The sequence below is a fragment of the Pyrus communis genome, chromosome 11 (assembly GCF_963583255.1).
Source record: "Pyrus communis chromosome 11, drPyrComm1.1, whole genome shotgun sequence".
NCBI classification, from domain to species: Eukaryota; Viridiplantae; Streptophyta; class Magnoliopsida; order Rosales; family Rosaceae; genus Pyrus; species Pyrus communis.
In genome coordinates this window covers 6,572,640-6,588,689 of record NC_084813.1, presented here as the reverse complement: position 1 = coordinate 6,588,689, position 16,050 = coordinate 6,572,640, and the positions used below count along the sequence as shown (strand labels likewise).

Genomic DNA, 16,050 nt, shown 5'->3' with positions numbered 1-16,050 from the left:
CTTTTGAATTAAGCGATCTCGACCGAGTAAGGAACTTATTTGTTCAAAATTCTACAATCAAAAGGTAAGACCATGCAAATCACTGTGAAGGTCTGTATTGTGAACGTTGATTTCGGTATCCTCGATTATATTTTTTAAGAAAAATTAATGAAAAAGACTTGGAAATTTTGAGTTTTAATCAAAATGACAAAAATGTGTTGTAGGTGAATAGTATCAAGAGTGACTGTTTAGAGTAAAAATGTCATTTTCGTTAAACGTGAACAGTACCGGAAGTGTTTCGTTAAAACTCCTTATTTTTTAGAATATAAGAAAGTGCTTTTGAAAGACTAAAACTTTTAGAGAAAATATTTTTAGGTTCCAAAAACACTTGAAGTGATGCTTTTTGCAGGAAGCACTCCAAGTGTTTTTTCAAGATTAACTTGCATTTTTATTAACGATTAGTTCTAAAAATATTTTCTCTAAAATCGCTTTTAGTCATTCAAAAGCGGTCCAATATCCTAATGAATATGGTGTTGGGTTCCCCCCTCCTCTTAATGATTAGAATAATTTTAAAGGATAATTTAAAAGCATTTCCCAAAAGAACTTTCAGATCTCCGAACTTGCAACAGGCTATGAAGACAAAGATACTCAAAGAAGATGAAGGTTTAAACCTTAAACATGGTTTGGACGCTCTCATGCCGAACTCTGAATGTCGCTTGAGGTTATATCCAATCATATAACATCGCGCTCATTGAGAAAGCTAGTGGGATGACCTCTTCAGCGAAGTATCAGAAATAATACCTCACCATCAAGACTTAGATAAATAACCAATCAATCGGTCTATTTAGGTCAAACTAGTTCTACATTTGTAACCTGTCTATCCAACGGGTCACCTTCACTAGTTTCCTCTAGAAATTTTGTCTATCCAGTCGGTTGTTCTCCATTGACTATCAACTTAACCATGTCTATCCAATCGATCCCTGCGCTAGAGTTAGCAAGGTTAAATCTCACACAGAATCGTAAAAATTCACATAGAGCGATTATCATGACCAGAATCAACCCAACAATTTACCCATGCGTTGAAATCTCAAATCAATTTTATTTGTACCATAACTAGAATCCCAGCAGATGTCAAAGATGATTATCATGACTAGAATCCTAATAATTTTCTAGAAAAATCGGGTCTAATCACTTCATTTATTTCGTCATCCAACAACTTAAAGTATATGAGTTGCGCGTACAAAATCGGGTTTGAACAAATTTTTTATAAATATACTTAAATGATTGTTAGGATAACGAAATGGCTAATCGATTTTTCACTTAATTGAATTTTCAAATGGATGATATTTTAAGGGAGACCTAATCTTCTAACCCTTCAAACAGTTGTCGTTGTTTCTGTCCACCTTTCCTCTTCATTGTTTCATCGGCTTCCTACCTTGGATCCAAGTTTTCAAAACTTCTTTCTTTTTCTGCTTATTCTGCACCGATTTATATTCCGTTTCATATCCCACTTCTGTTTTTTCTCGCCGTTTGTCTCTTCCACACGATGGACTCGTACGTCAGACTTGACCTTACAATGTTGAACTTTTGTTAAGTATCTGTTTGAGTTATGTGGCTCAATACAAGTTATGGATGTGGATGAATTTAATCCCACATCAAAACACAGGTGCGTATTTCACCACTACAGTACCAAGGTGTTTTAAGATAAAACTTCATAATTGGGTATGTTCATTATTTTGTTTCAGTAGTGTAATACGAATCAAATTCACGATGCCTGATTCTTATATATAAACATTATATTCACTTAAACCAAACCACTGTGGAAGACCTTAGGTAGTTGAAGTTTGGAATAACAAGGATGCTATATCATGTATTGTCCTTTTTTTAGGAAAGGGATCTTCGCCAAATCTTTTTACCTAGGAATTCCGTGATCGTTACCGTTCATCGTATATCGTGCGGTCAGTTTTTCTTAGGTACTATTTAGATTTAATTTTAAATTTCAAATGATTTCCAACCACACGATGTACGATAAACCATATTATTTTCCCTTTTTAAGCTGATTTTCACACTTTACTTTTAACATCTCACTATCACTTTTTTTTTTTTTTTTTTTTTATCGGATTGAATATATCAAACTAAAACAACGAATATGATTAAACAGAGGTTTATAGGAGTAAAATAATGTCTTTTATTAGGATTAGACTTGGCTCTAAACATTAAAATGAATTTGAGCCCAACAAAATGGAACCCCAAATCAACAAGGCAAAACTTACACGTTAGCACCGATATAAATCCAATTTGGCTTCAAACATCAAACAAACTTCCCAAAAATGGCAGCAGCAACTCTACTTCCCTCGACACCATTTAACTACACAAACCCACCATTACCACTCCCCCGCCCAAACTCCCTCTTCTTCTCCTCCTTCTCAAACCCCTCCGCCGGCCACCACTTCCCTCGTCCTACTTCCGCCGATCACGTCTCCCCCTTTCCGTTTCATCCCCGCCGTCCATCCGTCTCTCTTTATTCTCGTCCCGGCCGTTGCCTTGCCGCCCAATCAGGACCGCCTCTCCCTCCCCCGGATTCTGACTCGACCAGCCTCGCAGGTACAGCTGACTGACTACTATTGTTCTTATAATTCGTCGAAAATTAGACCCTCTAGTTTCATTTCCATGCTAGGTTTTCCAAGCAGACGTTTTGAACCCAAACGGCGGAATTCGAACTCCTCTGTTTGGGTCTTATGGAATTTTTTAGAGTTTGATGTTCAATTAGTATTGCTATTATATATTGGAGAACGAAGATGTTCTAAGCTTGTTATTGCAATTCTCAAAAGTTATAATCTTTAGTGCCTTACACGCACTCTTACACGCACTCTTATGGTAAATGGAGTGTCTGTTGATGTATAGGATGGTAAAAAATTAAGTTCCGCTAAAATATGAGCGTAATTGGAGACTTGGAGTGAGTGTGCTAAACAATAGCATTCAGATTCAGTGTTACAAGCTGTCACAAGAAGTTATAGCGCAAACCGTAGCATCCTAAAATATAGCATTTAGGTATTCTACAGTGCAAGATAGAACTAGGATGATAAATTTAACGCAAACGGTTGTAGTTAGCTCTAAGAGTGTATGGTTGGACATGTTAATGCTATATATTTCGGCACATCTAAATGCCAAATATGCTACAGCATGCCTAGATGTTAAGTACACTGGAATTTGGCAAATGTACTTCAATGGTTTATTTTGTTAATTGGGTGTGACAAAAATAGCATTGGCACGAAAAAAATGGAATTTACCGTTAGAATTTGCGTTAAATGTGGATACTTATGGTTTCATTTTGAGGAATGATGGTTAAAGAGGAATGGTACACCAATTATGTTAGTTGAATAAAGTATGCTTGGTAAGGAAAAAAAACTGATAACCAGAAGAAGAAAAGTACTGATGTTCTGAAAAATGATCCGAACCATTGGAGTAGATGTACCAAATTATGGCATATTTGATATTTGTATGTGCTAAAATCAATAGAGCACCCATCCATTGAAGATGCACTTGAATTATCTCCAGTCTTTTGTGCTAAACTTGTCCAAGCAATGCTGTATGAATGCCTGAATTCCATGTTTATTATACTATAAAAGTATATTTAATTGTTGGTGTTATTGCCTCATACCAAAGTTGCAATCAAAGTGTCACCATGCCCAAGTGCTGCATTTTAGCATACTCTAATGCTATATTTTAGCATAATCCTTCTACTTGCTGAGTATCATTAATTATTCAACCCACTACTAGTATCATACCTAACAACAACATTTACCTCATCTCTCTAAAAGAAACTTCATTTTCAACATTGATGTTCCAAATTCTCATATTTATAAGCAATTTGAAAATAGTGGTAAAAAAGGATGGTGGAACTTATAGCATCAGTTTTTCACAAATAAACCCAATGAGATTACCAGCGCACGAAGTGTGTTGGTTCTCGATGTATGTTTCTCCACAAAAACTGTATTCTCCTTTACTCTTCTTCATTTCTTTCTTTGTTAATTCTTCCATACAATAATTTTTTAGTTTTTCAAAGGTCCAGCCTATTCGATATGTAAACTATTAATTGGTTAGAGGTATTGCACCAGGAATATATAATACTTGGCCAGAGGTAGTGTCTCATATAGCGGGTTTTAAGGGCCAAGCACTTTTTAAAGGTTTTTATGATAGAAATGAAGCTTCCCTCGCATTGTCATTTATTTTTTTTTTTTTTTAATAAAAAAGAATTTCAGAAAGTTCTTGTTTTCAGTGCATGTCATTTGTAAGGAAGCAAGTTTTAATGGATGTTTATTTAGTTGAAAATCCTGTTCACCCAGATAACATCTTTCTGGAGAATATTTTGAATGAATCACGGTATGTTCTTTTGTATCATAAACATGATCCAACTATATGACTATTTATTGAAAAGGCTGATATGGCTTTGTAGTATTATTGGATATATAGAAGACAAAAATAGGTTGGTTGCGTACGTTATAGCTGTTGTTTATGTGGACTAGTGTGTGAGAATCAGATAAAGGATAACAAGTGAACCTTAAAGGAGATTTTCTTGGGATTGTTGGCGATATGATGTGTAATTGAGGTAATCATGTGTTTTCGGGAATGGTACTTTAGTCCTTTGGATAAACTAATCATCATATTGGTGTCTTGTATCGTAAAGATATTGGTAGGATACACAATCTGTAATCGGTTGTTTGTTTAGAGAGAACTGTATGTGTGTCTGACTGCTTGCTGTTTTGTTTCGTTGGTTGTTTCACTGAATTTCCATTATGGAGATGAGATTTAGATGCGGAATTTAAGGGCCTGTTTGATCAGGAGTGAGTAGTCTGGGGACCTAATAGAGTGCAGTCAATCTTAGCTTCTTAAGGGTGGTTATCACTTTAATCATAATTAATGTAAGATTAATTCAGCTATTCTTATCTCAAATGCTTTACATAGTATTGAAGCGGGATATCTTGAGTTTGAATCCTTGCAACTGCATCCTTACAATATGATCCAATTTGAACATATTAGACTCTAATGGCAGAGAGAAACCCACATATGAGGGGGCACTAAAGAGAGCCAAGAATTGAGTTGCATTTAATTGAAATAAATGTAACTATACGTTAGGTTAGGCTATGTACATGACGCCATTAGATTGTGAAATATTTGGTTGATGGAAAATCCCTCCTGCCTCCCGCCTTCCCTTTCCTCTCTTTTTGAATGTGTTCTCTTATTTGTAATGTTGTTCGGATACTCTTACATGTTCACTTTTACAAAGCTTACATGTTGCCACATCTTGCTGTATAACTACTTGTCTATCACATATGTAATGGTTATTCAAGCTTTTCAGAATCGTGCAGCTCTGTTTTTTCCTACTTCAGGCTTACTTTGTATAGAGCACTGACCTCAAGTTTCTCACCGGTCTGTTTCTAACTTTTTATGGAACAGGTCTTGCAGCATCTTTCTCCAAATTTCAGGACAAAGTACAGATCTTCTTTGCTGTTCTTTTTTGGATGTCTCTTTTCTTCTGGGCTTCTGTGTGGGATGAAAGGAGTCGACCAGACAAGGGCTCACGATTTAGAAAATGACCCAGTAAGCATTTATTTGTATATAAATGATAGACTGAATGGGTAGTAGTAGCATATACATTAAAAGAGGATCAATTTCTTGGGATAAAGTAGTACATGTGGGAGGAAATTACATACACAAAATTTAGTTTCAGGTGCTGTAACTATGAAAGGATGAATAAGCAGCTGTTTTTAACTAATCTCCCTGTGAGTTTTAACTAAGACACCAAAAGTACATTACTTTAGATAGGTGAACCCCAAAAGCACGTTACTGCAAATTTTGAAGGTTTCGGGGACTGTGCGGTAACATTTCGTTTTTGGTCTTTGGTTTCTGTTATTTCTCTTTAGTTAAAGATAAGAGGGAAATACATAGGGGAAGGAAAGAGGTGCGAGAAGAGAGGAAGGAGGGATGGAGTTGGGAGAAAATGTATTGGAGTGCTACTCAAAACGAAAACTAAAAACTAGAGACTAAGCGCCTGTTGATAATCATTTTGTTTTTAGACTAAGCGCCCGTTGATAATCATTTTGTTTTTAGATTTTAGCATGGAGGGGAACTACATGGGAGAATGAGGAATATAGAAAAGTGTAGGAAGGATGGTGAAAGAGACGTAGAAGAAATGTATTAGAAAAAGGTATACAGGAAATTAGAACGAAAAACGTATTAAGTTACTGCAGTAGTTCAAATCTGAGAAGCTCAGTAGGTGTGACGGATGGAAATACCTTAATCTGTCATCATGTGCTTTTTGTCTCAATCATGTGCTGTTCAATTAATAGTTCGTAATTATGATTAGGTTAGGCTCAAGACTGAAATTTAACTTGTGGAACATGACATGCATCAATCACCGAGTCCCAGAAGAACATTAGGGTGGTACCTCATGGTCCTCACCTAACCACCGACGTGGTCACAGTTCAACCTGTAATTTTGTCCTGCACTTCAGTGAGTGCAACTAATTGATGAAGACATTCTCGGTACATCCTCTGTGCCTTATTATATTCCAACTTAGGGTTTGTTTGGGACCGCTTCTGTAAGAAGCACTTCTACTACTAAGCGCTTCTGTGAGAAATGTTTTAATTAGAAACATGTGGAAATGTTAATTAAAACTCCAAGTGCTTTCTAGAAAAGCACTTGATGTGCTACCTGAAGAAACACATAGCAAACATAATCGGCGATTAGGAACCCTTTTGGTTGTCAGAAAGCATTTTGGCCCTTCCAAAAGCAGCCTCAGACCGACACTTATTCCAGTCGAGCTGGTTACTATGGTGCATTGTTTGTGTTTACACATGGTGTTTTTTTATGTTGATGAGTTATTCTTGGGGTTAGATTCTGGCTTTCCCCATCAACCAAATTCAATCAGCTTGACTTGTTCCCTTGGCATGTCTCCAGACCGAATCCTAAGCTCCATGTGATTGTAGGTATTGATCTGCCACTGTCATACCCCGACACTCCTTGAGTACACGCAACTTCAACAAGAGAACATTTTACACCGGTAGAAACTAGTTTTCACTCAAGAAAGGAGATTTTCTATATTCTTAGTATCGAATATTTTTGACGTTTTAACCGTTAGATCTTTAATCAAAGAAACAAAAGCCAAGATTAATGGTTAAAAGCCCAGAGCATCATGTACCCTTGAGCACCATATAATTTTAGCTCAAGGAAGTAGGGATCGGAAATATGCATTGTAATTGGTTGTATATATCCAAGGATTACTGGAATGAGACAAAACTCTAGTGTTCGTTCTTCTTTCTTTCAACTTTGATATATAGAATACTCCGAAGCATGATAGAAAATTCCGAGAGCTTGTCGAGGAGTAAGGACAAATACAATGTAAAAATCTATGCTCAGCCGTGTTCGTTCTTCTTTCTTTCAGCCTGGACAGTTGAGCAATCAATTGAATAGCACAACGCACAATTGCGACGGCAGGCTGGTAGCCCAGTGTACCTTTGTCGCATTTTATTTGCCAATTGTTGAATGGTAGGGTTCCTCGGAGAAGTTTTCGACGGATGTTTTTTACTTGGGAAAGTACTTCAATTGTTTTTAATTAAACACTCGGATTTTTAATTATGAATTTTATTGTGTTTTTAGTAAAAACGTTTTTAATAATAGTGTTCTTGAGAATGTTTTATGTGGAAATAGGTGGCATGGACAATCTTAATGACCAAAGCAATAGATTAAGGATCAAACTTATGAGTTTGAAATATAAAAGACTAGACTGACGAGTTTTCAAAATATAAAAGACCATTTGTGATAAAAACCTAATACATAAAGAACAAGGATCGATTGAAAACAAACTGTAGAGGTGATAAGATAATGAGTTGTTAGGGACAGAAGGATGAAAAAGAGTAGATGAATGATGGTGGGAGAGAGATGTATATAAAAAGAATGTATTAAGAAAGGCACAAAATAAAAATTAAAAAACAATTAAGGCTGGGGCTGTTTAATAATCATTTCATATTCAATTTTTTGTTTTTGGTTTTCATTTTTCACTTTTTTAAAAATTAAAATCTTATTTGGTAATTACTTTCAATTTTTTTTTTTTAAAAAAAGCTAAAAACTAATAGGCCAAATATTGAAAATTCAGAGTAGTTTTCAATTTTCGTTTTTTTTTAACTGAAAGTAGTTACCAAATAAGATTTCAGTTTTTCACAAAAGTGAAAATCGAATGGTTATCAAATGGTCTCTAAGTTATTTTCACTTTTAAATTTTGTTTTCATTCACTGTTTTCTTATTTCTTTTCCTATCTCCCCACAACCTTGTTCATCTGTCACACCCGAATTCGGTGTCAGTGAAAAAAATAACCCGCACCTGGTGCACGAATACAAAATAAAATAAAAGCAAAGAGAACAAAAAAGGGGTTTGGAAATGAAATTATCTTATATAAACTAATATTGCATTGTATCACTACAACGGTGGTTTGGAAGCTCTATTATATAAACTAACACCCGGAATTCAATCAACCCAAATACCCCTTTTGTTAGTCATCTTATTCTTCCCTCAATCGCCAAAGTCTACGCTACTTCATACCATTCCTATAATTTCACTTTTAACAGCCTTACTGGTTCCTATAAAAGTCAAACTCAACCACACAAAAGAATATTTCCATTTTCATATCCAAATCTCAAATATCCAATAAAATCCTTTGACTTCAATATGCAATGATATTTGCATATATATATATATATATAATTAACATATCATGATTTCATATTATCCAAAATAACAATAATATATCAAACTTCAAATATAAACAATTATATTAGTTTTTTTTAATTTTTTTTTTTTTAAAAGAACAACTATATTAGTTATAAATATCCCAAGTAGAACACATGTTTCACAACACTAAATAAGACAAACTCAAATGGTGATAAGTTTCCCAAAATACCTAAATTCCAAAGCTATAATATTACTCCACGTACACATCAAGCCAAAGCAAGCACCTTCATTACCACCGGCACCTCTAATGCCAACAACTTCTTTTTCACACTCTCTCTCTCTCTCTCTCTCTCTCTCCCTCTCTCCCTCTCTCCCTCTCTCCCCTACGGGAACTCACTGTGCATGCGTTGCATGCTGCCTGTTCTGAAAAGAATGGAGCTTTGCTCGTATTTATATTAAGAGTAATGCTAGTGATATTAAATTTTACAAATTAAATGATATAGTAGTTGATGATATGATTATAACTTAAGCATTGATAAAATGTGCTTATTCATATTAGTAACACATCATTTAGTCTGTAAATTTCGATATTGATTAACGTGTTTATTCCTATTATGGCATATATTTAATTTGCAAATTTAATTTCAAATTTTGATTTCCCTAATATTACCCTTATACTAAAAAAGAGGAGGTTAGCTCGAGTCTCTAACTGGTTGGTTTTGGTGGCAATTGATAAGCTTAGACTCTTAAATCTGATGAGTAACTATTTGCATGCATCAAAATAACTGAAAGCAAAATAATTATTAATGAGAGCGTTAATAAAAAAAATATCCTGTCAACTAATTACCGTCTCACTATTATGTTATTACAGAAGCACATTAGTATATTGCAAATATTTGATTTTCATTATTGTTGGGTGATCAACGATGCACGAACTTTTCTTAAAGTGCAAATGTGGCTTAACCTAGAATGTTATGCAGATAAAAATTAACACATAAAATGATACTAAATTATATCAAAATCTGTAAAGAACATGTAACATTCTGTTTTCACATAACATTTAACATAAGGTGTTAGTACCAATCAAATAAACATAAGATGTTAGAAAATATTTTGTAAAAAGTAGAAGGTCGTCGCATGAGACTCAAATTTTATATTTAAGTCTAAACATAAATACAAACTTTTCAACGCACCCAAAAATTGTGAAATATTTTAATAAAAAAAAAATTAAAAGATTAAGTTTCTAAAACCTTCTAATCTTTTAGTGTTATTCTAAATTGATCTCAAACTTTTTTAACATTCCAAGCAAGTACTTGACCTTTTGAAAATGTAACATCTATTAAGCCTCAGTTAATTTTCTCCATCAAATGTACATGTGGCAACAATATGGGTCTCACTTTTTAGCTTACGTGATCACTAAAATAATAATGAAAATAATTTCCAAAAAGAAACGAAGATGAAAAAAAAATCACAGAGAAAATGAAAAACAAAAATGAAGATCGAGAAATATCAGACACTCGCCATTTCCTATCTCAACCTACGACCATTGAAACCCCATCCCAACCTTTATATTCAAAACCCACCAACTAGGTATATCATGGTCAATATGAATATTAGTTGTCTCCAAATTTCAAATATAGATTGTATAATATAGAACCGAATGATCAAATGTGTATTGAATTGAATCATAAATTGACCCAAATTAAAATGACACCATAAGGGCAATCTCCTAACAAAGAAGAGGGTTAAGAAGTTATATAAGGCTTCAAGGAGCTTGGCTCTGCTTAATATAGAACCAAATGATCAAATGTGTATTGAATTGAATAAAAAATTGACCCAAATCAAAATTGCACCATGAGGGCAATCTCCTAACAAAAAAGAGGGTTAAGAAGTTAGATAACGCTTCAAGGAGCTTGGTTCTGCTTATGTGATTTCCTCATTCGCCGATTCTCGACTCGTAAACCTTCCAGTTATTTTTTGTGGGCGGTAAAGATGGTGGTGGCAGCAAATGACAATCCATACCATTTCAGCAACTTTCATGACTTTCTTTTCAATGTTGGCGGCTTGAGTTGTAGAGTGGAGTTGGTTGTTGTGTGTTGGGTTTGGAGGCGATGACTTGATGGGGTGGTGGTGACCGTTAGTTGGTGGAGACCATAATTCTATGCCCTAGCTAATATAATAGAAATTGAACTAGGCTTATCTGATGTAACATTTTCAATAGATTAAGGCTTGTTTAAAATCTTTAAAAAGATTGACAACAAAAGTAAAAACAAAGGATATTACATTTTTTTTAGTGAAGTGTTATTGGCACTCCAAAAATCTCATTCTACACTTCTTACAAGTGTATTTTTATTTCTAAATATAGAAAGTTTGGAGTGTAGAATGTGAAATTTGGAGTGCCAATAACAATTCATTTTTTTTATTGGAAAAATAATCTTTTGTAATGAAGAAAATGTGGTATAGAATACCCAGGAGGATCATCGCTGGATCCTTTTTGTGAAAATTCTAAAAAAATTTCAATTATATTCGTTCATCGTGCGGTAAAAAATCATTTTAAATTTTTTTTATTTAAAATTGAATATAAACAGTATTTGACAAAAACTGGTCTCACGATGTACAATGAACTAATGTGATTTTTCAATGTGACTGTCACACGAGATGGTACACCATGTGTCCCTATATAAATAGTGGGTTATGTGTGTTAAAATGTTAATAACTTAAAAATTAAAATTTTCCACCACTTGCATAAAAACACATGATATAACATATGTCCATTACAACTAAAAATTTCTTCCCAAAGAGAATCATGCGAGAATTCTCTGTCATAGAATACCTTACTCCTATAAAATCTGATTCAGCAGTTCACTGTACCAACCACCAAGGGAGTGAGGTTTTTCCTCTCCCTCTTGTTCTCGCTTCTGTATCTCTCTCCCCCACCATTGTTGGCTGCACCTGTTCGCTCTCCTTTATATATATCTGTATCACCTTTTTCAGCTCCTAATTTGTTAAAGCCATAAACATGCTTCTGAGAAGCTCCTCGACACCCATCCTGAACTCATGGTTGTCCCACTGCAAAGACTCCTCGCCGGAGCCGGAGCCACTCCTCTCTAGAACCAGGTCTGTCTCCCTACCATTGTGCACCTTTCACTCACCTACAACTGACGCAACAAAAGCCCAAGTCTCCCTAGAATCCGACATCAAAATCCAACAGAAACCCAGAAACAAGAAGCTTAACCTCCCCATACCTCGAAGCCTCCGGGAGAAATCGAAAACCAAGGCCGAGAAACCAGAGGAACCGGAAGAGGAGATAAAACCCAGTTCGAGATTGTCGTTCGAAGCTGAAAGGCTGTTTTCTAGCTCTGGTTTGGGGGAGGAAATCATGGATGGTGAGGACTGTGGTGGGGGGAAGAAGAAAGAGAGTGTTTTGCAGACGCTGGTGATGGGGGGCGGTGTGGGGAATAATGGCGGGAAGATTTGCGGCGGCGGAGGTGGCGGGAAAGGATCGGACGGCGGAGAAGGAAGTGGGTTTGGTTTCTTTGAGGGTAATAATCGTGGGAGTGGGAGTACTGATGCTTATTATCAGAAGATGATTGAAGCTGACCCGGGAAATGCTCTCTTACTTGGAAACTATGCAAAGTTTCTAAAAGAGGTAAACTTGTAAACTAAACAACACTTTCTTGGATTATTGTTTTCTGTTTGGTTGCTGAGAAAATTTATGAAAAGAATGGAGATTGTCATCTTTAATTAATTGACTATTTTATAACGGGAAGTGATTTTCGCGCATATAAAGAAAACAACAAAGGTAGATTACTCTGCAAATTCTAGATATTCATGACACTAGGAATGTTCACACAATTGGTCTAAATATTTTACGTGAAGATTTGCTGTTTGATAAATTAGGAGTGTTTCTGATTAGTTGTGACTAATGCGAATAGGTCCGAGGAGATTATGAGAAAGCAGAGGAGTATTGTGGAAGATCAATCTTGGCGAACCCGAGTGATGCGAATACCTTATCACTATACGCTGATCTAATATGGAATGCTCACAAGGATGCTGAACGAGCTGAGAATTATTTTGATCAAGCAGTTAAAACTTCCCCAGACGACTGGTAAGAAATAGAACAAGCTCCCCTTTGATCAAACTTCCTCGCAGTGGCGGAGCCAGGATTTCGGATTAGGAAGCGCCTCTCACAATATTAAAAAAAATTAAATCAATAGTGGTTACAAAACTGTTAACCAAAACATCATAATACATATATATATATATATATATATATATATGAAAAGTAACCAAAATTCAAAATAACATAGCATTGATAATATTACATATCTCCAATAATTAAAATAATTATTCTCGACGAGTTTTTATATTTTGAAACCATTGCACAATATTTATATGTTAATTTTACAAACTAAAACAACTTAGGCAATAGTTAAGAGAAATTGCAAGACATCAATTTAATTAATATTTATAAACAAAAAATTGTAAGAGAAATTGAGAGTAAAATATGTACTTTGGGTTGTTGACCAATTAACTAAACTTCAATGTCTTTCTTTGATGGAATGATGGAATAATGGAAATCTTTAATCTGCAAAAAAAATATTATTTGTTAAATTAATTTACAATTGTAGATGACAACATATATGAATTAGCGAATTTCAAAAAAATTGAAAATGACAACTTTGGAGATTCGAAGTTCATACCCTTGAGGATCATTGAAGATTGATCGAAAAACAATACACAGATATCAACCCTAACCCAAACTGGTAGACTGCAGTAAGCTAGAAACTTGGAGAATAATAAAATTCTAATTTTTAGTATTGGGAAAAGGAATAGAAGTGTTGGAAGTTGGAATAGGTAGGCTTTAGGGTCAGACTAGATTACATAAATATCTTTAAAATATGGGAGTTTTAATGAAAAACCCACAATACTGTTCACTTTAACGAAAAATCACATTTTTACACTAAAAAGTCAATTCTAATACTATTCACTTTATCATTTATTTTGTTCTTATCATTAAAACTCAAAGTTTTCAAGTCATTTTTATTAGTTTTCTTTTAAAATATTTAAAGTGGGCCGAATCTTTTGTCTAGGAAATTGGAATGGTTTAAGTGAAAAAGTCTGTGGAAAAATGATAAAAAATATAAAAAAAATAAGTAGTACTAATTTTTTATTTTTTTATAAACAAAAGCAGGGTGGGCCTACGACTACTGTGATCCTATGGTCACTTCGCCCCTACTTCCTCGTTCATATCTTAGACCACTCCAATGGTGGGCTAAAAGCCAAATTACCCCCTAAAATTTCCCTCCAAACCCACTCCAACCCAAGGGGAAATTTTGGACTAAATGCTAAATGTTAAGCCAATGTCAAATTCCCCCCAAAATTTAGCCCAGAAATCGGAGAGGACTCCACCTAATATTTATCGGAATTTAAATTTTTTTAGATTAAAATTTTTATAAAATTAATTTACGATGGTCTACATATATTTTTTTTTAAATTTAATTTAACAAAAAAAATAGCCTAAGTTTATTATTTAATAATTCTGGGCTAAAATTTTAGGTTATAACGGTTTGAGCAGAAAAACTATTTATGAGCTAAAAGTTAAATTTTCTGGGCTAAAATTTTAGGCTATAACGGTTTGAGCAGAAAAACTATTTATGAGCTAAAAACTAATTTTTTGGGCTAAAAAATTTAGTTTTTAGTCCAACCATTGGAGATGATCTTAGTATATAATATATTGCTTGAATCGGAAAATCGGAACTAGTTACAGCTCTTATTGCAATTATCCTGTTTAGTTTGTTTTCTTCCTTGGCTTATAGTACTCGACGATTCGTGTTTGATCAAATTTGATCAAATCGTTATACAAGCACAACTTCTCCAACCATTTATACTTTTTGGGACGGTGTTCAAATAGATGCTCCTCTTTAAATCCTTGATTCTATGATCAACCGTGTTCTCATGGTTTCCGCTATGGAACAACTCAATTGGTGCTTTGGAGTATGCATTACTGCAGCATTAGCGAATCTAAGTTCGATGTTTTTGAGTTCCTAATGTTTATAATCTCGGTCGATTACAAACTAGTGTTGCATATCTCAATATGCTCGATTTGCTCAAATTTTTTCTGTCCAGATATATTTTGAGTATACTCTTTCCCTCTGTCTCTCTCACACACACACATATTTTGATTAGTAATGAAATATTTATAGATCTTTGTTGATCTGTTTTTCTGGGTTAATTATTGTTTAAAGTTTAAACTGATGGCTCAACTCCACTCATTTTGCAGTTATGTCCTGGCTTCATATGCTCATTTCCTTTGGGATGCTGAAGACGACGAAGATGATGAAGAAAATCAAGGGATTCAACGTGAAACCGATCGGAGCCACACATCCTCGTCGAATTTCTTCCATGGATCTCCTCACCACTCTCCCTTAACTGCAGCCTCTTAATAATAGATATTAGCTGTGACTTTGTATGATAATTAAAATAACAAATTAGCTGATATATCATATGTAACTTCTACCTTTTGTCCTCTTATTCCATATATATTTACATACATATACATATGTAGATTATATATTACATGCTGTGGTGGTCATCTTCCTGGGTGTTGCTTTCTGTTAATATGCTCCGTCCAAATAAGAACAGTCTGGGCAGACTTTGTGGACTTCCTTTTGTATTATTATTCAAATAATTTAAGGGTTTATGTGATTAGAGAGTAAGAAAAGACTATGCATGATGTGTAAGCCTCTGTGAAATATCTATCTCCACTGTATGAGCTTAAGAAATGACAGTCCCTCTTATCCTCTGCTATGCCTGTGATTCTATTTCTAATTTCGTGCATACAAGGAAGAAAAGGAAAGAATCCCTTTTTGGGGTCTAATCATTTGTCTTTTTCATCCACTTGAGAGAAATTTGGTCTCTTTGATTAGGAAAGTTCTCACATTGTGTAAAATTAATATGGGGTTGAGTGGAGTTGAGACGTCGCATGGATGATGTAATTGACACATCGACTCATACCAAGTTTTCTCCCCCTGTAGTATTTTATAACTCTAATGCATTGGGACTATAATTTTACATGGATTTTAACAGAAGGCAGCACAAGTGGATCAAACGCGTGAAAAGATTGCTCTTTACTTAATCATCCAAAATTATAGGGTGACAATTAGCAAAGAAAGTAAGGTCATTTCTTCTCCGGTTTTCATCCTATGCCTTTCAATACTTTGAGTTGTTGGATTTTGAGTACTAATGAACCGTATGCAAGTGATTCGGATCACTTATGGGAAGTAACGCATCTGATATGTTTTTTTTCTTTCTAAAAGTGATTATGACCTTCTCAAAATCACT

At 34.6% G+C, this 16,050-nt stretch overlaps 1 protein-coding gene across 1 annotated transcript; it reads left to right on the top strand.

The window, feature by feature from the left end:
• The first annotated feature begins 11,590 nt into the window (after positions 1-11,590).
• On the top strand, positions 11,591-15,435 carry LOC137708836 (uncharacterized). The gene is made up of 3 exons (XM_068447991.1): positions 11,591-12,355; positions 12,642-12,814; positions 14,990-15,435. The coding sequence occupies exons 1-3, from the start codon at positions 11,726-11,728 to the stop codon at positions 15,150-15,152; spliced, it is 966 nt and encodes a 321-aa protein (XP_068304092.1). The 5' UTR covers positions 11,591-11,725; the 3' UTR covers positions 15,153-15,435.
• Positions 15,436-16,050: the final 615 nt, after the last annotated feature.